Source organism: Oxyura jamaicensis, chromosome 9, assembly GCF_011077185.1.
Source record: "Oxyura jamaicensis isolate SHBP4307 breed ruddy duck chromosome 9, BPBGC_Ojam_1.0, whole genome shotgun sequence".
Taxonomy (NCBI): Eukaryota; Metazoa; Chordata; class Aves; order Anseriformes; family Anatidae; genus Oxyura; species Oxyura jamaicensis.
Window position 1 is genome coordinate 24,827,180 of NC_048901.1, and position 24,077 is coordinate 24,851,256.

Sequence of the window (24,077 nt, forward strand, 5' to 3'; positions counted from 1 at the left end):
ACAAAAAAAAAAAGAAAGAAAAACAACATCCTCTTCTGTTGTTTATCCCCTGTATGACCTTTTAATGTATTTCACTGACAGCTTGACATTTGAGGGCAAAGTGTTTGTCAATGACCATTTGAAGGTGACTTGAAAGAGACCTCATCTCTGCTCAGACACCATAGCAACTGGCTGAACAAAAATCCCTTGGAAAATGTGACCTGCATCAGCCCCTGGGCTTCCCCTGCTCTTAGTACCTGGGCTTTTGAATAATGCAAAGGACAGAGACGAAGAAAGGGCAAAAGACTTTTGGAGGTAATCTTTGGTAAGCAGTATATCCAGTGGGCTAGGGTTTCCTTTCAGTGGTGCTCATGTACACCGAGAATAACATTAAGTTAGCAAGAGTTAAAAGAAAACTAAATCTGTAAGAAGCAGGACCTGGCCCCAGATCCCCAAAGCCCCAGAGGATTGTGCTTCTTGAAACAAAAGCTATAGCCTGGCAGTGAAATGTAAATTTCCTATTCTAATCTTGATAGAAAATACATCTGACAACATCAAACTGTTTCAAAATGCAGTAATTTCATAAAAAATAGATGTTACTTATATATTATTTTACCTTTATGGATTTGGGGTTGATACTTAGATTCTGGAGCACGATTTCACCTCCTGGTGTGTATCACTGTAATGATTTCCAGGATGAGCCTTTGAGCGTTATGTTCCTCTCTCGTAATGAATTTTGCAGATTTAGGTGTCCCAGAACAGAATAAATTCTGCTTTTCTAGACTCGGGCAGCAGCTCCTATATGAATTACAGTACCCGTGTGCGTACACCCCTTTATGCTGCACTCTCCAATTAGCCGTGCAGAACAAGCGAATGTTAACGACCTCCCGTCCTTACGCACAGCCTTTCCCCACAGAGACAGCCGTACCGGTGGCAGCAGTGCCTCGCAGGGTGGCAGCTGTGGCGTGGGCTCCTCCCTGGCTGTGCCCAAGAAGTTTCACGTTCCCTTGTCGGGAGTTTGACTTCAAGGAGTCCCTTCGCGTACCGAGGGCAGGGCGCGGAGCCCTCCTCGCGCGGCTGCACCACGAGCCTGGTGCGCGGAGCCGCGCGGTGACGGCCTGCTGCTGGAGGGGTGACTGTGAGCACGAGGGGTGGGTAAAAGGCCTTGGGAAGGTTCGATAATCTGCGAGATCTTGCAAGAAATACAACTTGTTGGAGATGCTGGGAGATGATCTCTGTGATAGACGCACAGTTAACTCTTTGCAACATTTACGCGTACAAATTTATTGGAAATGTTTCAATCCATGGTATTTCCTTCAGAACGCATGTTTCTCCCCGTGATAAGGAGACAAGGCAGAGAAGCAGCAGCGATGAGAACAGAAGGACACTTCCTCTGCCTCTGCAGCCCCGTGTACGAGCGCACTGCTACGAGGGGGGGCCCGGACTCGAACCCGCGGCCCCAGGGGCCGGAGGCGGCGGGGCGGGGTAGGCGATAGGGGGCGGGGCCTGCGGCGGGGCGGGGCCTGCGGCGGACGGAAGTGCTGCGGCGGAAGGGGCGGGGCGGCGCTGGGTGCCGGCCGCGGGCGGCCATGAGCTGGGAGCAGCGGCGCGGCTGGGCCCGGGGAGGCGATGGCGGCCCCGCCGCCTCCTCCTCCTCCTCCGGCTCGGCCGGCGGGCACGGGGGGCGGGGCGGCGGCGGAGGCGGCCGGGGGCGGCACCCCAGCCACCTGAAGGGCCGCGAGATCGGGCTGTGGTACGCGCGGAAGCAGGGCCAGAGGAGCAAGGAGACGGACCGGCAGCAGGTGAGGGCCGGGGGGCGCCTCACGGGGCCCTGCCTGCCGTGGGGGTGGCGTCACGGGCCGCGTGAGTTGACGTCACGGGCCTCGTGAATGACGTCACGGGCCGTGAGGGTGACGTCAGGCCGGTGACGCCGTGCGGTGCTGTCCGCAGCGGGCCGTGGTGCGGATGGACGAGCGCCGCGAGGAGCAGATCGCGCAGCTGCTGACGGCCGTGCAGAGCAGGAGCGACAAGGAGCCCGATGCCATGTCCTGGTGGTCCGGGGATGAGGACGGGTAAGGCTGCGACCGCGTGCCTCGTATCCGATCGCACAAACCGTCCGGAGGTGCGCTGGGAGACGTCTCCTGGCTCTGTGCATGCTCCTGGCCCAGCCGCAGCCATCCCCTAGCCGTTGCTGCAAGGCTCTCTTCCAGGCTGCTGTTGAGTTTGGGGTGTTAGGTTTTTACCTAAAGTCGTAAAACTCTTTAACTTATCCCCGGGTCTACAGCAGGGGGTGCGTGTTATGGAGTGACCAAATTCCCCTGGCCTCTGGGAGCGCTCCTGCACAGGTGGCATTTGTCATCCTTCTTCTGGCATTCTGCAGTGCTGGGAGGTTTTCTCAGCCTCTATGCAATAGGGCCTGTTCTTGACGCCTTTTCTGAAAGGATTGAAATAGGCAGTAAAAAGGTGGCGGGGGGGGATCACGTACTTTGCCTTAAGTACGCCGGTGTGGTGGGTTTGGGTTTTGGTGAAAGATCCAGCAACAGGCTGGTGGTTCTGATGGACCATTAAGCAGCAGTTCTCTGGAGACGTTCCCTTAGTACGTTAGTTTTGTTTGATTCAAAAGAACCCGTTACATTTGAAGATCCTGTTGTACATTTTTTGATGACGTGATCCTGTTGTATGGCTTTTTGTTCTTACGATGTACGTCGTACTGCCTTCAGCTTAGGGGTCAAATAACTTGGGGGTGTAACGTCCCAAAACCAGATCTGCCTGGAGTGGTTCACTGAACTCTTCAGTGTACGTTTCTCAGTGGCCAAGCATATATTGGGTAACCTTTGAAGTTTCTGTTCTTTGCCCTTATTTCAGAAATACTCCAGAACAGCCCGTGAAAGTGAAACCAGATGCTGAAAAAGCTCCTAGCAGACAGAGACCAGTCTTGGAAAAAACATTCCTTGATCGGGATGTGGAATATCTATTTGAAAAAAATCAGCGAGATACGGATTTAGATGAGCAACTCATAGAAGATTTAAGAAAGAAGAAATCTGATCCTAGATATATTGAAATGCAGGTACTTTCCCCTGTGTTAAGGAGAAAGCTTTGGGGTTTATTTTTACATAAATTGAACTAAGTAGAAAACACAACTTCTTGTAATTAATTTAGTCTAACGTTGTCAAGATGTTACTGTAGCAAAAAAATGCCATCAGAATTTACAAAACGCATCCTTGTCAACGGGACAGGGATTGAAAATTAGACTGTCAGTGATAACTTCTGATTGTTTAAAATCCAAAATTTTAAGTATTCGCACTGGGTAGTTGGATATGTATTTTCAGTTCTCTTTTTTACATAGAATTTATCTCTGCGTTTGTGTGTAAAATTAAAAGTAGGGCAATGGGCTCTGAAGGAGCACCTCTTCGAAATGTAGGTGAGGTTATTGTAATGGCCATGTATAAAGCTGTACAGGAAACGGTTTTAGCACCTGTCTGTCAGATGGGAGGCCTGCTGTTCAAGGCCCTAGTCCTTGAACTGCGTATGCCTGCCTCTTTGTGTACAGAGCTGTTGGTGTTAAATATTTCTGGTACACTTAGTGAAACTGAGAACGTGCACGGAATTAAATTCATTTCTAGCGGGCCTGTTCAGTCTTGGCTGAGCAGCTTGTCATGCTACTGATCTGTTTCGTCCAGATCATGGATGAAATCTGTTAATGTTACTTCAGTGTTGAACAGGTGTTTGAAAACGTGTACTGTTACTTTCTCTTTTCTCAGAGATTCCGAGAGAAACTCCCTTCGTATGGGATGAGACAGGTAAGCATATGTTTAATTTGAAGAAAGATTCATTTCTCTTCTGAAGAAGGAGAAAAAATTGGGAGTAAGAGGAAGCCTTTGTTGCCTTTTATGAAGGCGCTGAAGCTTTCAGAGCTTTCAGTATTAACAGAAACAGATGAGTATAAGGTTGCTGTGATTTCTTTTAAGTTCACAGTAGTAGAGAATTATCAAAATACTTCTAAAATCTGTTTTTGACAATAATACTTGCAAATGTTTTCTTTGTTTGGAAACAGGAACTTGTAAACCTTATAAACAATAATCGAGTAACTGTGATAAGTGGCGAAACCGGCTGTGGAAAGACCACACAAGTCACGCAGTTCATCTTGGATGACTACATAGAGCGAGGGAAAGGGTCTACCTGCAGGATTGTTTGTACTCAGCCCAGGAGGATCAGTGCTATCTCAGTAAGTGCCACTTTGACAAACTGAGTAACTGATTTCTTACAGTTGTGGGTGTGTTTCTTTGTTGTCATCTCCACCATAAGTCCAAGATAAAATTACTGTCTTAAAATTGTCCACGTGACCAGATAGATACTGTGCACCTCTCAAATGTTCTACTTTTGGATGTTACCAGGCTAGTTGTAAAGTTCAAGATGAGCATTCTGCCTGCAGCGGACAGGAAAGGTTTTTTGTTTATTCTTTTTCAGTCTTAATAGATTCTATTCCAAATAACAATTTTATTAATACACGCTAATTTGATACTTCGTCAGTTTCAGTAGTGGCGAGAGTACTGGCACCGTATGCTCCCTTTTCCTCGAATGTAGGCGTGCTTTATCTTGGTGGCTTTAAGGGACTGGGCAGTGCAAACGTGAAGTAAGACAAACAGTAGTGTTGTGTTGCTCTTTAGAAATATATTAACGAGCAAGAACAAGCTTGGCTTTCCAGTGCACTCTAATTGCTCTTCTTTATAGTTAAGTATCAAATGAGCATAGAACCTCACTCTCCGTGAGGAAAAGCTGGCCCTACTGGAAGGGGTGGTGCATTCTGGAGGAGCGTACTGCTGATGCCTGCGTGGTTGTGTTTCTCTAAAACGTGTCTTGGGTTGCCAGCCAACCGGCTCTTGAGTTGCTGACAGGAAACACTGCTCTCAGTGAAAGGGAAAAGATGTTTTCAGGGCATTCTATTGTTGTTTACAGTGCATCTTGGTTCTAGGTGTTTCTTACTGATGAGTAGATGAGTTGCTAAGTCGTAGATCAGTCTTGTGTGTTTTGTTTTTGTTTTTTAACACGCTGTTGTTTTTTTGAAGGTGGCTGAGAGAGTTGCTGCTGAAAGGGCAGAAGCGTGTGGTAATGGCAAGAGTACAGGATACCAGATTCGTCTTCAGAGGTAAGAGGCTCTCTTGACAGTTCTTGTTCCTTCATGTAAAGCGGTATTTATTCAAAAAGAAAAAATTGTGAGGCAGTTCTTAACAGGGACAAGTGCTTTTATTCTCTTATTTTCTCCAAAAGACATTCCTCTGAATAGGTGGTATAGGGAATAAAGTTTCTGAAAAATACCAAAACGTTTGAGCGTGGTTATCGTATTCTGTGTAGCACGTGTCGTTTGAGGTTGTAACGTGAAGTCAGTTCTGAACTTCAGGCTGGCAGGATTGGTTAGCACTAAGCTGTACTTTCACTAGTAAGTCCTTTTTTCAATTCTTCTGGAAGGTTTTGCTATACATAGAGGTTAAAAGCGATGTCCCTAATCAATTAATTTCAAGGAAAAATTAAAATGCTACAGGAGAGGATGCTATAAGCCATATAAGCCATTCAGGGTAGAATTATGTATTTGTTATAGTTATCAAATGAGTAATTCCATTAAGGTCAGGTAATAAATTCAGTCTTGTTAACAAGAGTTCATAGAGCTAGTGCCATAGAACAAAAGTTACTACGCTTGCAGTGATCTGTAATTTGAAAAACTTAACCTGGGATGTTACTGGCAAACAACAAAACCTCACTTAGCACTGATGGAAAACCTGCCGGTGAGAGATGACAGTTCAGTCCTTTCAGCACTTTGATTTAAAGCACTAGTTTATAGAATCTCGCTTACGCTTTAATGTTTAATCAAGAACGTTACGGTGCTGTGTATTTAGCTTCTAGCTGCCATCTGTGCTGAGTTCAGATAGTTGCGAGAACTTGGGGTCAGCAGATCAACGTAGAAATGATGAGAAATGAAGTCAGAGGTTCTGTCAGGCTACAAGTAGTTCATTTCCCATCAACAAAAATGCTGTGACTCTGGCCGAAACCCTTGTTCCCCCAGCTGAACTGTGAACAAGTTCAAGATTGAGGCACACTTCATAATGCCTATAACAACTACCTGTATTTTAATTTTAAACTTTTTATTAAGTACTTTGTAAAATAAAGAGAACTGAAGAATTCTTGACGTATTTCTTCCAGTCGATTACCAAGGAAACAAGGTTCAATTTTATACTGTACCACAGGAATTGTCCTACAGTGGCTCCAGTCAGATAAGTAAGTTTTTCTATTTTATTAGAAACTAAATACAATTATTAAATGACTTGACTAATGACCTGTTCTTGTTAGTCTCTGCTCTATTTTTTACTTTTGCTAAAAGCAAATGTTTAACTTTTTGTTCTTCTATTTTAGGCATTTGTCCAGTATTAGTCACGTAGTCCTTGATGAAATTCATGAAAGAAATCTTCAATCAGATGTTTTAATGAGCATTATTAAAGATCTTTTGAATGTTCGTTTGGATCTGAAAGTAATACTAATGAGTGCTACTTTAAACGCAGAGAAGTTTTCGGAATACTTCGGTAGGTTAAATGCTTAAATTTTCCTTCTAAGTGATTTAGGCTTCTAATGTTCACCATATTTTAGAAGTCATAGTGTGAGTGGGCAAACAGAGCGAAGCCTTTAGGTCTTCATTCTTCAAGTGCCGCCCTGTAACTGGAAACAGATGGATGTGCTAGAGAGCAGTATACTGCTTGCTACCTATGCTTTCTTTTTTCAGTCACTTCCTTCGGCAATGAATGTGACATCTTCCATGAGAATTTAAAGGGGAGAAGAAAAGCCTATAGACTTGAAAACTATATTGCAAAAATAGTGAAGAATGTTTATTGACTCTTGTACTTCAGAACACTATTTGCTGTTTAAAAGTGACTTATGTCTTTCTCAATAGATAATTGTCCAATGGTTCACATACCCGGGTTCACTTTCCCAGTGGTGGAGTATCTTCTTGAAGATGTAATTGAGAAGTTGAGGTAAGTGTATTTTCTCAGCACCAGTATAGATAGTATTTTGTTTGTTTTTCATTTTACTTAGTAAGTCCTTTTGAAGATTGTCTCAGTATAAACAACCTGTTGAAAAATTAGTTGTGGTTTTCAGGAGTGAACTTTCACTGGACATCTTGTTGCAGAAAGCCTTTAGAGGGAAGTTCAGTAGCTTTTACACTAATAGGCTTGTAGCAACCTGGAAATGTAGGCTTGGGGAGGAGAATAACTTCTGTTTTTTTCATTCAGTGTGGTGAATTTTCAGGTGGTAAATTAAGCTAGTCTTTGATATTTATTTTTTACTTGTTTTCATGCTTACTGGAGACAGTACCTATCATTTCTGTAATTAAGAAAATCTGTAATTTTTTAAAAAAATTCTAGAATCCTATTACATGGTACAGCTAAAGTACTGTATATTGTCCACAGTTTAGAAAACTGCTGTGCAGCTGGATTAAATGACTAGTTTCAAAATTTAATTATATTTCCTATTTAACTTTAAAGGTATATGCCAGAAAACACAGACCGTCGGCCACGGTGGAAGAAAGGCTTCATGCAAGGGCATATAAGCAGACCAGAAAAAGAAGAAAAAGAGGAAATCTACAGGGAACGATGGCCAGAATACTTAAGGCAGCTGCGGGGCAGGTTGTTCTCACTCTTCTGCATTAAGTGTTGTTAACTTAATGAACATCTTAATACTTCTCAAGAGTGGTTTAAAACCAAGCTAAATAACTTTGCCTCTTCAGCACCCAGCAGAGATTCAGTGCTTGAGACATTCTCTTTGATTGCCAGCATTTGACTGCTTTGGTATCTGAGTAAGTGGATTACTTAGGTAGCCTGACAAATTTATTTCAGGAACAGCATCTTTCTTTTCTCTTGTCTTATTTTACCTCTGCAACTTGTGACTTCCTATATTTCCAACTTCACAACAATAACTAACATAGGTGGCTCTGTTTTCCCTCCCTTTCCTAAAGGAGCAAGTCCTCAGTGCTCTGTTCTATCGCATGCTCTGCTTGTCCATTTCTATTTGTCCATCCCTTTCTCAGACAGGTCTTTGGAGCAAATTGGTAATTGGTACTGGGTTTCATGAAAAGAAAGGGATGAGCAGATGAGATGCCTTCTGTACTAACTACGAGGGAGGGATAAGTTGAAGGGTAAACTCAGATTATTTAGATCCTAGATAATCCATGAGAGATCCATAACCCAAAGAGATCTTGTAAATGCTCCAAATACAGTTCAGTCATAATTCTTAAACTTACTATTCTAAACTGGCAATAATTGAACTAAAATAAGTCTCCAGAGTAGCATGCCTGTTCAATTGTACCTACAAAGAAAGAAAGAAATTGTAGGTTACGCAGATGAGTGATTGCAGAACCTTCCAGCAGACATGAGTGCATGACTGTGTGTTAGTAACCAATATGCATGCTTTTGCTTCCTGTAGGTATTCAGCAAGTACTATAGATGCCTTGGAAATGATGGACGATGACAAGGTTGATCTTGACCTTATAGCAGCACTTATCAGACACATTGTTTTGGAAGAAGAGGTATGTTTCTGTGTTGTATCATCGTGTTTTCATACTATGACTGAATTGTGGTCAGTGGCTGGGGGAGAAAGCCAAAGCTGGTAGTTATTTTGGTCTATTACATACATATAAAGAAGGGTTATTTTGTTGTTAGTTCTGGTTTTTGTTCCCGTAAAAGTAATCTAACAGCTTTAAGTACCCTGTTTAACCCTGAGCTTAGAACGTGGTCAGACACTGTGTGTTTTTAAACAAAGGGGTAAGTTCCATGTTGAAAAGGTAGCAAGTATCTAAGTTATTTTGAATAACTGCTTAGAGTTGATATTCACTCCCTCATCTACAGTGTGCCATAGGCTTTAAATGGTTTTCTGCCTGAGTAATCTGAATGTAATTTAGCTGTTGTGAAGATGAGAATTCTGCTAGGATACATGAAAACTCAGTCATGTTTACCAAATGTGCAGCTAGGAAACTCTTCCTACTTACAGCTCGTCACGCTTTGTAGTCATTACAGTTTCACTGGTAGTCATCCTTGAATGTGCTTCAGATATAATGGCAATGCAACTAGTTACTTTTTAATGTAAAAATGCATCGAGAACTTTACTAGCCTACATATTTAGGTTTCTGTGAGGCTCTGACCGGTATAGTAACTCTTACATAGTCTTTATTTCAAATTGTAGCTGCTTTTCTGTTGTTTGTGTTAGAGGAGGTAGGTCTTGAAATACAAAACCACCACATTCTGAAGCTAAAAATCCTGATTAGAGTCCCAGTAAAAGATTTTTTGTTTAATACTGTTAGGTACACTGTTATCAGAGGGAGTCTGCTTGAAGCAGTAACCAACTTGAAAGAATAACTTCTGTTGCCATAGGTAATATACGTAGGTTACACCATAGCCTGAAGTTATATATTCATTTCTGTGTTCAAAAACAGCTGTGGAAGAGCTGACACCGTAACTGAGTCACAGAAGAGAATTCTGATTCTTGAGAATGTCAAATCAATATTTTAATTGATAGAGTATTCAAGCTGTAGATAATGAGGATGACTTGCTGTCTTTTCTCTTGTTCTTCCTTTGCTGAAAATTACACATAGTTTCTTTTAGGTTTAACAGCAGCTCAATTTCTTCAAGTGTTTACATGGCAGCATTTGAAATGCTGCAGGGCAAAATGTTGAAAACGAAGCTTTTGTTTATTAAGCTCAGATAAATGTGTAGCAAGACAAACTTTTTTTTAGTAAACAAAGTACTTCAAGTTGTAGTCGGTGAGGTTTCAGGTATCACTTACTTGAAATATATGCGTCGATATGCAAGTAGGTGATTTTTTGCATAGCATGTAACTTATTCTAACCTGTTTCTTTTCCCATTCACTTCCTTCCATATATAGGATGGTGCAATTCTAGTGTTTCTTCCAGGATGGGACAACATTAGCACTTTGCATGATCTATTGATGTCACAAGTCATGTTTAAGTCAGGTAAAAACAAAATTTTATGTGCAAATTTAGCAGCAGCATTAGTGGCAAACTTTTATTTTTGCCTATGTTTGCTGGTATTGCACTGGACTTTTCTTCTCTCCCCTTTCAAAACGATTGTCGTGTGTTCGGCATTTTTTGTACATAGCTACCATAACTTCCATCCAAAACTAAATTCTTTCTTCATTCTATGTTAGTTTCTTATTTTTGCTTGACGCTTCAGCAACTTCTCTCTAATACTCTGCTGATGGTTCTTTTTAATTGTTTTTTCCTAGATGCATTTTAATAGGACAGTTAAATATCCCATGCCTATCCAGTACGCTTTGTCTTGTTTACGTACCTCACGTTCCTCTAGCTTGTCCTAACTATGCTTTTGACTATTCCAATGGTCTTACTATAATTCATGTCGTGTGTGTTCCATAGATAGAGAACTTACTGAAAGCTAGAGGAGAATGTCAGTTTAATAAATAAACTTGAGCAGTTATTAAATAACGAATTGAAAGGTGAATACGTTATGTTCTGTACAGTAATTTGTATTTACCAAGTCATCACAGCGTAATACAACATGGCAAATTCTAAAGTAAAAAGGTATAAAGGAGTTTATTGTGTGTTTTATGTTTTACTAGCTTTTGGGGGAGACTTCTATGGAGTAATGTTATGAATTTTTTTATCACAGAGAAGCTCGAGTAGTTCACGGATGTTTATACTTAGAAATAGAATGCGTTTGAAGATGTCTGGGCCCCTTATTTTAAACAAGCAGCAATGTATAGCTGTTGTGGTAATAGGCTTGATAAAAGACTGAGATGAATTGTAAGAAAAATATGTCAAGCTTAATATACAGTTGTCAGCCAACCCAGAAGTAGGCTTCTTTTCCCATTCCCCTCCTTTTCATTGTAGCTGACGGTTAGTTTATTCAGGTTATATTCCTCTGAGCTTCTAGCACATAAGATGTATTTCAGGATGTACCACCTGCACTTAACACCAACATATTGAACATTGCTAACAAACAGAGAAAAAAAAAAAGCCATTCTCTACATGGTAAAAAAACAGTTCAGACTAAGAAATGGAAATAGTGGATTTACGTGCAGCATATTTTCTCTGTTCTGTATGCTTGATTTTCCTGTATAATTAAAGTATCTGTGCTTACTTTGTATCTTCTACTGATTTTTAATTTTCAGATAGGTTTATTATCATACCTTTACATTCATTGATGCCTACTGTTAACCAGACTCAGGTATGCTTGTCTTTTATTATTACGCAATGAAGTAACATTTCACAAGTACCAAAAATTTTAATTGAGTATGTTTGGTTTTGGCAAACATATAAATGGGCCATGGATAATTACAGGTGTTTAAGAAGACCCCGCCAGGAGTAAGGAAAATCGTGATTGCTACCAACATTGCAGAGACTAGGTAAATAGCTAGCTATGCAGACCAAAAAATACCCTATAATTTTGACAAAAAAATAGAAACCTGTTTAACTTTTTCAAAATGCTTTTGAAATATTTGTATCATTGATTTATAACACTTTAAATTCCGACACATCTATAGACAAAACTGGAATTCTCCTTTGAGAATGGTTTAAAAAAAATCAAAGCATGGATGATTTATAATGACAACAGTTGCTGTACATGATAAATGTGAGCTGCCTGTCCTCTACAGACTTCTGTAACTGCATATGGTGACTCTATGGTGCCAGACCTAGGAGAATGAAACAAGCTTGCTCTTGAACTGCTTAGTTAATGAAATTCCAAGCACAGAAATTTTATTTTTGGCTTGCAGTTTGGGAGGGGGAGAAGCTAAACCTTTTTAAGATCCTAGGTTAAACTTGCAAAGATGAAGAGTTGCATTTTTTTCTCTTTTTTCAAACAGCATTACAATAGATGATGTGGTGTTCGTTATAGATGGTGGAAAGATAAAGGAAACTCACTTTGATACCCAGAACAACATTAGCACAATGGCAGCTGAGTGGGTTAGTAAAGCTAATGCCAAGCAAAGGAAAGGTCGAGCAGGAAGGTAAGAATAACGGCTAGTTAGAAAACCTTTGTGATGTTAAGTTTCAGTCGGTCTTAAGCTCATGTGTGCTTAAGGTTTGTTAATCCCATGTTCAGAAGCAGATACTAGTACAACTCTCTTGTTCTTAGGGAAAGAATGGTTTGTTGTTTTCCTAAGAAACTGGCATAACTTGTGCTGCATTTCAGTCATGAGTTTCCTTCCTTATTATAGAAGAATAAGTCCTGCATTTTTTCAAATTTGATAGCGTTTGCATTCACACCTCACTTATGAGGCTATGATACATTAAAATGAAAACTGCCTTCAAATTAATATTGCTTAGATACATACCAAATATTTAAAATTTCACTCCTCCTCAAAATATCTCGTGGAATACTTTTTCTTTTGTTCAGACATGCAGTTCTTTGATCTCCTCATTGTTCCCTTTGAGCAGCTGATGGGAGATTTCTGCATTTTCTGTGCCTTTGTTTTCCTATTGATGGGTCTATATTTCTGAAATGGTTATTACAATTGAATACACTTCAATTCTAATTCCCGGAAGTGTTTTGGAACACTGTTTATAAATGAACACAGTCATAATGTCACAATGTTATGAAAAAACATGAATGTATTTCTTTAAATATGTTGCAGAGTTCAGCCAGGTCACTGTTACCATCTGTACAATGGGCTCCGTGCTAGCCTTCTAGATGATTACCAGCTACCTGAGATCTTGAGGACACCCTTGGAAGAACTTTGCTTGCAAATCAAGGTAAGCATGTGCATCTTCAACCATGTATACTAGTGACGTTTCTGTTGGAATAAGAGTTTGAGAGATTTAATTAATGCAACTCTGAGGTTAGAGTTGTCTTCAGGTCTAAGTTCTGTTACACTAAAAGCACAATGTATGCGATTAATAGCTGCAGGTAACTGTTTGCAAAATGGTATCAGACCTGAGAAAAATAAATCATGTTGTAGAAATAAAAGCTGAACTCTAACACAAATTTGAATGCAAATTTTTCCTCCGAAAATATTAGATCAGAATTGCTTCTGTGAGAATGCGAGGGAGCTGAGAGATAAGGCTTCTTAAAAACTTCCTTTTGGTAAAATTCTTTTAAAACTGACATGGGTGACATTTTTTTTGGCAGTTTTTACGGAATTCCTATGCGTGCATAAGGAATACCATATGCAACATACTGAAGAATAGATGTTTAAAATTTCATCACTAATATGTCTTTATTTTGTCCTTTCTTCTTAATTGTTGAAATCCTAATTCAAGCTGTGAATTATTCACACGTTTTGTCACTAGTGTGATCACTGCGTCTTGATTTTAGGTGGGTAGCTGTCTTTATTGTTTTTGTTTTTTTCTTTCAGATTCTAAAGCTTGGAGGAATTGCTTATTTTCTGAGCAAACTAATGGATCCGCCATCTCGTGATGCTGTAATGTTGGCTATAAATCATCTGATGGAGCTGGTAAAGTATTACTGTCATCATTCTGTATTTATTGTCATCATTCTATAAATGTTAGATAAAACTCAATGTATTTGTTGTTCTGTGACAAGGCTGTAAAGTAGCAAAGGGAAAAGTAAATGAAATGAGAAGCGACACTGAAGGGAATATACAAGTCTAAAAATAAGCTTGACCAGAAGAAGACATTCAAGCGTTAATTAGTCTTCATAGTTTTGGTCCAGAAAGACACTGAGCCCAATAAACCATGAAACACAATTAAAGATGGTTGCTCTTTTCTTGAATCTGTTGAACGTTTCTGTTTCTTTGTAACTGGCACAATCACTTTGCTGTCTGACCATACTAAAGCTAGCTGCATCCTCCACACTGCAGTTATGATTTTGTTTTGTTTTCTGACAGAATGCTTTGGACAGACAAGAGGAACTGACTCCACTAGGTGTACATTTAGCACGATTACCAGTTGAACCGCATATTGGAAAAATGATTCTCTTTGGAGCTTTATTCTGTTGCTTGGATCCAGTCCTTACGATTGCAGCAAGCCTCAGCTTCAAAGACCCTTTCGTCATTCCTTTGGTAAAGTTTCTAAGAAGAGCATTACAGATAAGATTTTAAGATCCTCATAAGAATATTAGGACACTACTGAGATGTTGTAGTTTAAGAGAACTTTAATCCTACGTTCATGTTAATCACGTATTTATAAGTACTCTTTGCCTCACAATACTTAATAGCATGTGTTTTGCTTACAGAATTTTGGAAGTAGCATCACTTCTTATGTGTGTTCCGTACAAAGTATTGCTGTATATATGTACCTTAGCTAGGGAAGGTGAGCTAGAAGGAAGAATGGTCTGTCAGTTGGGAATACTTTATAAGTTCTAATTGTTCTTAGGGCAAAGAGAAAGTAGCAGATGCCAGAAGAAAGGAACTGTCAAAGAATACAAAAAGTGATCATCTGACAGTGGTGAATGCTTTCACGGTAAGTATGTTTTAACATTCTTTCTTTCAGAAATTTTGGTTTGGGTTTTTTGCTTTAATCTAAAAAAAAATCTGATCAGTGTATGCTCCAAAGTGTTTCTTTCTTCATTTCTACAGAAACATAAAACCAAATTAATTTTCACCCTTCTAGTGTTAAGGAGTGTTGTCTTCAGGCTCAGTAACCTCATTTCTTGTGGATATGCTGGTGGAAATGTAAATTCATGGTGACATCGTTAGTTTCTAAACGTGTTTTTGATGAGGGATGAACACAGTAGAACTTGGTGGCAGTTTCCCAGTTGCGCTTCAAAAATCCCTTAGTCATTAATTCTTGTCCTTCTGGCACCTGCAAGAGGCTGGAGCAGACTTGGAAAAGCATTGGAGGCTTAGCTGTGTAGCACTGGGCAAGAAGAAAAGGAAATAAATGGCCTGGAAACAGAGTTGCTGCACAAGACTGTTAATAGCAATAAATGAAGTTCTGACAAACTTGGCTAGATTTTGCTCCTCACCATGGAAAAACTAAGTTTTCAATTCAAAAATGTTGTGTTTTTCTGCTCCATGCTGTATATGTATAGGTGTGTGGATGTATATACACATACATACGTAACATAATACAGAGAGCTGAAAGGGTTTGCTCTCTCTCTTAAGGAGAAAAATGTAACTGCTGTTTATTGACCTATGATTTTTTGGTCTGTCCTTATATCCTTAATTTCCTTAGTATGTGTTCACCTAAATGCCTTTGAACTACGGTATGAATTTCTAGGGCTGGGAAGAGACTCGGCGCCGTGGATTCAGAACTGAGAAAGACTATTGCTGGGAATATTTCCTGTCTTCAAATACGCTCCAGGTAACATCGTGATGGCCTGAAAGTGGAGGAACAGATCTGTGGGGGAAGGGGAGGAGCCTTTTGGCACAGCCATTCTGGGACATTTTTTATTTCCTAGATGCTGCATAACATGAAAGGACAATTTGCTGAGCATCTCCTTGCAGCTGGATTTGTGAATAGCAGAGACCCCAAGGATCCCAAATCTAATACCAACTCAGGTAAACAGTAGGAGGAAACAGAAAGCTTTTGAGTCAAATTCTCACTTTGTGGAACTGCGTTACTTACTTTGCTGTCTTTTACAGATAATGAGAAGTTGCTCAAAGCAGTCATCTGTGCTGGTTTATATCCAAAAGTTGCAAAGATTCGGCCAAGCTTTAGCAAAAAGAGAAAAATGTAAGGATTTGGTACAATGTTGGTTTGTGTTTCGGGTTTTTTCTACGTTAGGTAGCTTGGCAAGGCAGAGCAGTGGTTTAAATGCATTAATTAATTTTTTGTACAGATCAGTCAAGGATGTAGGTTACTTCATTTGAGAATGTGGCAGATCAGAGCATGGGATTGCTGATCTTTACTTATGAGCGAATATATTGTTTGACCATTTGCATACCTGCTGGTATGTGAGGGAATTAGTGTGACATTATCAAGCAATCCGTAATTCTAAATTATACTGATAACACAGCTGCTAAATGAGCCTTACCATCATTTTTGGTCTTCAGCAGCAATTGAAACTTTCCTTCCATAGTGTTTGGCAAGACAGAGCCTAGCGATTCTGGTCTGATCTAACACTTCTTGTGTTACCAGACTGTTTATTCTTACCAGTGGTTATTCCTAGTAATAGTATATACAAGAAGGATATCTATGTTCTTGTGAACGTGACTTAAGACAAGAAGGGCTGTATGTGTGGATGAACTTCCTGGGTATATAATGTAGAAGCACCACGCTAGGAGTGATCACTGCGCCTAGAATTAAAAAAAGAACAAACCAACCAAGTGATTATTTCTGTGCTAGGTGTAAGAATAGGTAGTCAAAATTCTACTTTAGATTGCTAAATTCAGGTCCGTCTGCAGCTGGCACTACTAGTCAGTTGATTCTCCATTTTGAACCAAGTCCAGCGTGCTTCAGTCACCTCAAGGATGCATGTAGGAGTAAGCTTGCAAACGTGACGGGAGATCCTGTGTCACTGCATCTTAGCCGTGTGGTGGAGCCAGGTATAAATCAGCTGCCAGGAAGGTTCAGTGCCGCGTGTCGTTTCTGCTTGAGAGAACAACAGGGTTTATTAAGGAGTTGAATTTAAACTTAAGCACAGAGATAGGGGTATCTGGAAATTAATTCTGTAGATTCAGTTGCAATCTTCTGAAGAAAGAAATTGAAGTTCCTTCAAATGCCCTTATTTTGGGGAGCTCAGAACACTGGTGGAGAATTGGAGGGTTTTTAACTTGGGATGTGGTTTTGCTACGTTTTCAGTATCTTATTTCCATGTTAAAACTACTCTTCTTTCAGGGTGAAAGTTTGCACCAAGACAGATGGAACAGTTAATATACATCCTAAATCTGTTAATGTGGAAGAGACGGAGTTCCATTATAACTGGCTTGTGTACCATTTGAAGATGAGAACTAGCAGTGTATGTCATGGTTTATATTTGTTATTTATTTTTGTAGCTCTTTAATGTGTTCGATCCAGGGCTGTGAACAGTGTCTCTTACTGTGGCCCAGAAGGTATGCAGCAGCTTTGTTTGAAGCCTTCATGTTTTGGGTCACTTCTTTTACTTGCCATCAGATTCAGTTCTGGGGGATCTTGCTGGTATTGTTCCACAAATAACTAGTATACTAACTTCTGTTAGATTCTTGCTTCTGCCTTTTTTTTTTTTTTTTTTTAAATAAAAAAAAGTTTGCAAGCTTTCTTTTTCCTGCTTGATTACTAATGGAATTATTAGCTGGAGTTCACCACTTTCTGGCTTTCTGTGAAGGACTGTACTTGGAACCATTTTTGCCCCCATTTAATCTGATTTTATTTAGCTCTTCCAATTGAGTTGCTTCAAATTTGTTTTGCAAATCTATGAATGATTGAAAAATGATGTTCTGGAATTCCATTTTGAGTTTCTTAAGGGTTAGTGATGTCATTTAATGTGCTTTCAGGGGTGACTGGACAATTTTGTCTTCTTGCAGATTTACTTATATGATTGTACAGAAGTCTCTCCGTACTGCCTCTTGTTCTTTGGAGGAGATATATCCATTCAGAAGGATAAAGATCAGGATACCATTGCTGTGGACGAATGGATTGTTTTCCAGTCTCCTGCCAGAATAGCGCAGTTAGTTAAGGTAACTGTATTTAATAATATATGCAGAAATCTTAGTGTAACAGTAACTCTTCCTAGAGATTTTTCTATATTTGATGTTACTGCTGAACTGTTGTTGTATCACTGTAGGGAGATAACAAAATGTTTTTAATGTGTTCCCAGTAAGCATGTGAAGTATACACAGTAAGTGAAAGATATCTACTGAAGGCTTGTAGATGAATACAAATTAAAGCTGTAGTAAAAATAACATTCTGACCAGCTTGTTGTATCACATGATAAACTGGGCAGAAGTAAACACTGATGAACTCCCTTAGGAGCAGGCACTTGGAAGTTTTATTTATGTATTTGAGTTTCCAGTGTAATAGCTGGACTGATGCGTGAGGCTTGTGCGCCTTCAGCAGTGTTGGAAGGAAGGTCCTGTTAAAGCCTTTGCTGAAAATGTCATGGGGATGTTGAGAAATAGAGGCTTCAGAGAAGAGTTGTAGGGTGGATTTAAAGGGCTTATAAACATCTTACAGTAAGAGATTTGAAGAGCATCATTTCTGTAGTTATCTGTAGCAAAAGCTGTAGGATGACCTGATCAGTCCATGAAATAACCACGTGGATATGGAACACGAGGATGGGGCTCTTCAGCTGGCAATAATACTTCCTCAGTGAAAAGAGGAGCTGAATAGAGCTTTGTTTATTATTCGATCCTAGAAATGGCATCTGACTTTCTTAACCCAAATATTTTTAGTCTCCTTAAAGAGTCAGCTAATGGCTGAACAGGCCATCATATCCAGAGATGAACAGGTCATAAAAGGCAAAGCTCATTTTTGAAAAGCAGCTTTTGCTCCTGAAGGTAGCGCTGTTGTAATAAATTGATAAAAGAACAGCAGGCATAAAGATTAGGAGAACACAGGACACCAGGGATTTGCACTTACTGTGGTAACATTGTGTAGTTTATACTTGCCTGTCTCTTTTCATTCCAACAAACTTTTTGCCTGCAGAATTTAAGACAAGAGCTCGATGATCTTCTACAGGAAAAAATAGAAAACCCACACCCTGTGGACTGGAATGATACTAAATCCAGGGATACAGCAGTATTGACCGCTATTATAGACTTAATCACAACACAGGAGAATGAAAGTGCCAGAAACTATGCTCCACGGTTCCAGAACGAGCGCTATAGTTGACACACTTCTATCTGTGTTGATAAAGCTGACATATTCACTTATTTTGGTTCGTTGTTTTTTTTTTATAGCATTTATTTAGCCAGAGGGAAAAATTCTTAGGGCAAGCAGCTAATTCCCTCGTACTGAAGAGCAGTTACTTCAAAATAGTTGGTAATATCTGTATATGCATGGTATTCTGTGTTCACAGTAGCTTTTTAAATAAGAAAAAAATGCAATGTTAGCAATGTTAATTGGTGTATGTATTGTCCTTCCTCCAAGTCCTCTAAAACTCTAGCTTTTTTTTTTTTAAATATTTGTTACCAGATTTGGGGGGGTGGGGAAGGGAAAGAAGCTAAAGTACTGCTTAGTTGTGCTTAAACTGTTCTTCTTGCTATTGGTAAAAACATCTCAAGATTTTTTTTTCTTGGGGGTGGGAAGTAATTACTGTGGTGTTGCAGCAGTTTTCTCACCAACATTTCCACAGCAGGTAATGATAGCTTAATTAAGCTAACTTGAAAACATGTGTTGTTGACTTTGTGCTGTGGGAGGAAAGGCTTCAGAAACACTCTCACCTTTTTCCATTCATCCCGTTCAGTTAATCTTTCTTTGCTTTCTGTACCCATCCATCATCGGTACTGGTGGAAAAATTTAGACTAGAGGAGCTTTGTGGTTATAAAAACTGATGGTGGAATAAACTTTGAGTTCATTGTATTCCAATTTTTTAAGCAATCCATGTATAGTGTTACATTAAAATACTTTTCTTTAAAGTGTTATTTCATCTGCTCTTAGTTCTTAATGTTCTGGCTGTCATTCTGTTTTGAATGCTTCCAAATATCTAGGAACATCTGATTAATTATGCTTATTTTAGGATTTCAAGTGGGGTGATTTGAGAAAACTATTCTGGTCAGATCTGTGGAAGTGTGCCAGACCTGCTGTTCCCTTTAACCCCTGGGGCTGGGGGAGACAGATTTAGCTGAACCTGATGGGTGGGCAGTAAACTAGGGCCTGAATAGTGCCAGCAGTTTAGGTGGCAGCCTCCTGTTACCTTCTGTTTGCTCTGCAGCCATAGCTACATTATTTCCAGGTTTATCCTTGAGGAATAAAGCCGTTGCACCATGGGTTGGTGTGGTCAGATCCGTACTTACACAGTATCATGAATAATGTGTAAATAATGATATGAGTTATACTTTCCAGCTCAACCTAAAGCTTGTAGCTTGAGCAGCCGGCATTGAGCAGGAGGGAAGGGCCTGGGGGCTGCTCGGTGGCAGCTGTGTCCTGCTGCAGCCCCGTGCCTTCCCCCAGCACCCTCGTGCCCTTACCCTGCGGGTTCTTGAGGGATCCTGGGCCTGTGCTTGGTCCCTGCTCCAACCTCCTGTGTACAGGTATGTCTGAGAAATGAAGGAGGACACAATAGTGCTGCTTACCTTTACAAAACAGGAACAAAACAAGCAAACATAAGTTACAGAACAAATTTAACCTCTCTGACAAGAATGACATTAAGGAACTCTCATTTAACAATTTGCAGTTCAAGAAAAATTGAAGCTTTTTTTTTTTTAGTAAGGATTTAAAAAGATTTTATTGATTGTTGTCCTATAAAATCGTAACTGCCTTTAATTCCTGAAGAACTGTGTCTGAGAATAGGAAAAACGGCTTTTAAAACATTATTTGGAAAGACAAGGTATGAAAAAATATATACAGTATTAAAAATATGAATAAAATTAATGCCTGGATTTATACATTCAGTTCTGTTAAACATCTGCCTGTGTACAATAAACTCTTTGTTAAAATATTAGCAGTATTTTTTACTATGTTAAATAAGACTTTGTTCAATTTACAGTTTATACCATTACCATTTTATCAGTCCACTTATAAATTAATTCAAAAGGCTGTAACACCCCTGTCAGACTACCAAGGTAAGAATTTTGGAACAAATTATTGCCCCATCGATTTTCAATTGTTACAGAGGTACGTGGTTATAAACAAAGTCACTCACAGATCACCACAGTACAGAATATAAACACCACCCTTAAAAAAAAAAAAAGACTGGGGCTGTGACAAGAAGAAAGCCTTTGTACTACACCTTTTTGCCTTGTTTTCATTTACTGGGTACTGAAGCCTGCTGATTACCAGCTGGTCCTTAAAAGGGGGAAGATTTTTATAGTACAGCCTGTCACAGGGATATAAGGAAATGATGCACTGAAACTAACTTCATTTTTATTGCATTTTCTTCACACTTTTTTTTCTTTTCTGTGAAATTCCAAAGCTAAACTGCAGCTGCAAAAATCGAGGTGGTGCAGGTAGTGCAATGGTGAGAGGGCTTCTCGGGAGCTGAGCAGCGTGCATGGGGCAGCACCAAGCTGGGTGGCTCCTGCTCCCCTCCAGCCTCCGCTCCTGCCTGTGAGCCTCGTGTGGCAGTCGCAAGGCACCAAGTTAACCACCTTACCCAAGGTGCTGAGCTCTCAGCTCCCACGTCCTTCCTCAGTGGTGCTCTTACCTCGTACAGCGGAGATGAGCAGAGACCTGGCAGCCTGGATCCCTACAGGTCTTACAACTCCCCCTTTTTCCGCATGTGGCTTCAACACGCTGCCAAATGCTAAAGAGGAAGTTCAGTAAACTGAAGTTCAGTTGAACTTTTTGCCTCCATAGAAGGAAATAATCAATCTCCTCTAGCACAGAAGAGCAAAAAGGAATAAAAAACAAAAAACAACAGAAGAACGTACTTCATGTTTTCTGCAGTCTCCGTCAAAACCCTTGCTCTCCAGCAATAACTTAATAGAAGGCCCTAGCCAAACACCTGGAGAAAACTGAAACAAAATGGACACATTTCCAGCAGTTATACAATCCTTTAAAATATCAGAAAAAATCCTGTGAGTCCAGACACCTGAATTCTGAACCAGAGCAGTGGCATTTAAGACTCACGATGATGCTAGTGGGAAAAACCACATTGATGTGTTATGCATATGGCTACTTCTCTGCAGCCTGAAATTACTTTGTATTGAAAATGTGGTTTAAGCTTTCAAGGTGCAACTTACTGCAAGGTACTGGAAAAGCAACCATGCTGCCAAGAAGGCATTCAGCGCTAAAAGAGCCTTCAGAGTTGAGGACAGACAGCAGACACAAAACAGAAAGGCTTGTTCATTTGGCGAAACCCATGAGCTTAAAAAATATTCCTGGAAGAAACACCTAAGATACCGGCCAGAAGGATCTGAAAGAGCTAACAACCGCTCACACCAAGGCTGTTCTTAACGAAAACAAGCCCAAGTTGAGTCTGATAGGTGTGCTAAAACAGATCTGAGAACAAGACCCTCAACATCATTATGTACTTGGTACGGTTTGGTACTTCTTGCTTGCTTTCAGAAATCATCTCAACGCCGCAGCACCAGAGCACCTGAGCTGCATGGCTGGGTACCCACACCCAGCACTGGAGGCCACCACCACAAGCAGCACGTCTCTGGCTCTTACCTTGTGTCAGCTTCACCCACAGTGATTGCAGCGATCTAATTCAGTCTTAGCAAATCTGGCCTCTCCCTGGCTTTGTGCTGGAGAGGTAAGCCCTTATGAATTACATGCTTCTTCATTCTAGCTCAGGTTAAGCAAGGATTTTGACACAGTGGGGAAGTATCCCCTTAAACACCGTCTTGTACTGGGAACGCATGACTGCAGTTTCTAAGGAACAGGAACTCCTCCCACTATTACGCTCCTGCTCACCTCCAGCTCCGTGTATAGAGTCGGTGAGTTTCTGGTGCTCGGTCTGCTACAGCAAGGTCCAATTTTAAAAGAAAGTAAGTCAAAATGATCAAAAAAGAGTGGCAGAAGCGTAAGTGAAGAGCAGGGATGAAGGAGCTGAAGTTGAAAGGGAAATCTGAGAAAAAAAAATGCATAGCTGAGCTCCACTGCCTAAGAACCTACTTCTAGTTGAAATCTGCTACAGTTCAAGCCAGGCATCAGTTCAGAGCTCTCAAAATGCAAACCAAAAAGGGCTGTCTGAAACAACAGTGCTTCGTTACCAGGTTCTACACATCTGTGACCCACGTCGTCCATGTGAGAGCTGTAGTGCATGCAGCCATTCCCCGCTGACAGCAGTTAGTGCAAATCCTCTAGTACAGCATGAAGAAGCAAAAACCATCTACACATTTGTTTCAAGTCCAAGTAAGCGTCCCATCCGCTCCATGTTCTTGTCGATCGTGGCACGACACGTGATTTCCTTAGCACACTCCATGGGAAACCAGCCTCTTTCACCGTCCCGCAACCGTTCCCCTTCATACCAGCCTGCAGGCGGGAACAGACAGGGAGCAACAAACCTTTTCAAGTCATTTTCAAGGCACTTTGTCAGAACGTCTGAGTCAGTGTCATCACGTACACGATGCATACATGATTTATCTGTGTAAGTTATGACTGGTGAAGAGTTACTTTAAACATCTGTTGCCTAAACAGAGGCTGTCCTTTAGAAACTTGAACCTAAACGCTCAAGTTTTTCTTGGAAGCTTAACCTTTATTCATCATATGGCCAACTCTATTAGGAAACAAATTCTTCTAGCTGCAGTGGTAAGAGGGTTGCTAACAACACATACTCACCATCATTCACTTTTTGATAAACCAAAACAACGTCAGCAACTTGAAGAGACAGCTCATCTGACTGCTTTGCTGTGTAAGTTCTGATGATCTCTACCTGAGTCAAGGCTGGGGAAGAAAAAGAAAAGGCTGAATTACAGTATTTCCATTTCAAATCTTCTATTCAAACCTGTATATAATTGATTTAAAAAATCAGTGTCTCTTAGCATATGCCCTGCCCCACCCCAGCCACCCACCACGCAGGTGGCAGCAAGTGATGCAGATGGCTTCCCACCCGAGCAACTGCACACTGACTTGGGTTAAACATAGAAAGAAAGGAGCTTTGCTCTCGTTAACACATTGAAACAACCGACCAGTGTTCATGAACACAAACAAATAACTGGGCAAAACAGAACTCCTCAAAGAAAGAGATGTCAGCTTCATGTATATTAAAGTATCGTAGCCCAGGAAAAGGAAGGGTGACATTTTTGAGGATACAGCCTGTATTTGCTCAAATCCCCGCTAAGGGGCAGTGCACTCCTATTCTCAGGTCAGAGTGCTCAAAAATCTCAGTACTTGCAACTTACTCGTTCTGTCTGTTTTCTGCCCCTCTCTGTCTTGCCCAAGCACCGTAATCCAGCGAGCTCTTTCACTCCTGCAAACAGCAAAGACAAAATTCAGATTCCCAACTCACGCTCTTGAACAATGATCGAGACGACTCCCTTTTCAAGATTCTGTATTTAAATTCTTCCTCTTATTCCGAAAGAAAAACTAAACACATAACCTTTCTCCTCCTCTCAAAACATGGCCAGCAGGTGTGATACTACTTCTTGTAATAACATTC

The 24,077-nt window shown here is 40.5% G+C and overlaps 2 protein-coding genes across 2 annotated transcripts in view; one reads left to right on the forward strand and one right to left on the reverse strand.

The window, feature by feature from the left end:
- Positions 1 to 1,553: 1,553 nt before the first annotated feature.
- On the forward strand, positions 1,554 to 20,119 carry DHX36 (DEAH-box helicase 36). The gene is made up of 25 exons (XM_035334256.1): positions 1,554 to 1,781; positions 1,930 to 2,051; positions 2,845 to 3,046; positions 3,741 to 3,779; positions 4,034 to 4,204; positions 5,046 to 5,125; positions 6,175 to 6,249; positions 6,385 to 6,551; positions 6,917 to 6,998; positions 7,509 to 7,649; positions 8,446 to 8,548; positions 9,901 to 9,988; positions 11,164 to 11,219; positions 11,333 to 11,397; positions 11,857 to 12,000; positions 12,628 to 12,745; positions 13,348 to 13,446; positions 13,840 to 14,013; positions 14,327 to 14,413; positions 15,173 to 15,256; positions 15,354 to 15,453; positions 15,538 to 15,628; positions 16,733 to 16,853; positions 17,398 to 17,550; positions 18,518 to 20,119. Exons 1-25 carry the CDS (start codon positions 1,569 to 1,571, stop codon positions 18,701 to 18,703), a joined length of 2,961 nt encoding a protein of 986 aa, XP_035190147.1. The 5' UTR covers positions 1,554 to 1,568; the 3' UTR covers positions 18,704 to 20,119.
- Positions 20,120 to 20,239: 120 nt separating this feature from the next.
- ARHGEF26 (Rho guanine nucleotide exchange factor 26) overlaps positions 20,240 to 24,077 on the reverse strand; it is a 49,083-nt gene continuing 45,245 nt past the window's right edge. The window contains exons 13-15 of the mRNA XM_035334805.1: positions 23,821 to 23,888; positions 23,258 to 23,362; positions 20,240 to 22,951 (exon numbers count right to left, since the gene is read on the reverse strand). Coding sequence (XP_035190696.1) covers positions 22,809 to 22,951; positions 23,258 to 23,362; positions 23,821 to 23,888 — 316 coding nt within the window. The 3' untranslated portion in view covers positions 20,240 to 22,808. The remainder of the gene's footprint in view (positions 22,952 to 23,257; positions 23,363 to 23,820; positions 23,889 to 24,077) is intronic.

Coding starts and splice junctions, on each gene's coding strand:
- DHX36 (XM_035334256.1), top strand. CDS start 1,569: ATGAGCTGGGAGCAGCGGCGCGGCTGGGCCCGGGGAGGCGATGGCGGC. Junction 4,205..5,045: donor GGAGGATCAGTGCTATCTCA/GTAAGTGCCACT, acceptor GTTTTTTTGAAG/GTGGCTGAGAGAGTTGCTGC. Junction 15,629..16,732: donor TTTAGCAAAAAGAGAAAAAT/GTAAGGATTTGG, acceptor CTCTTCTTTCAG/GGTGAAAGTTTGCACCAAGA.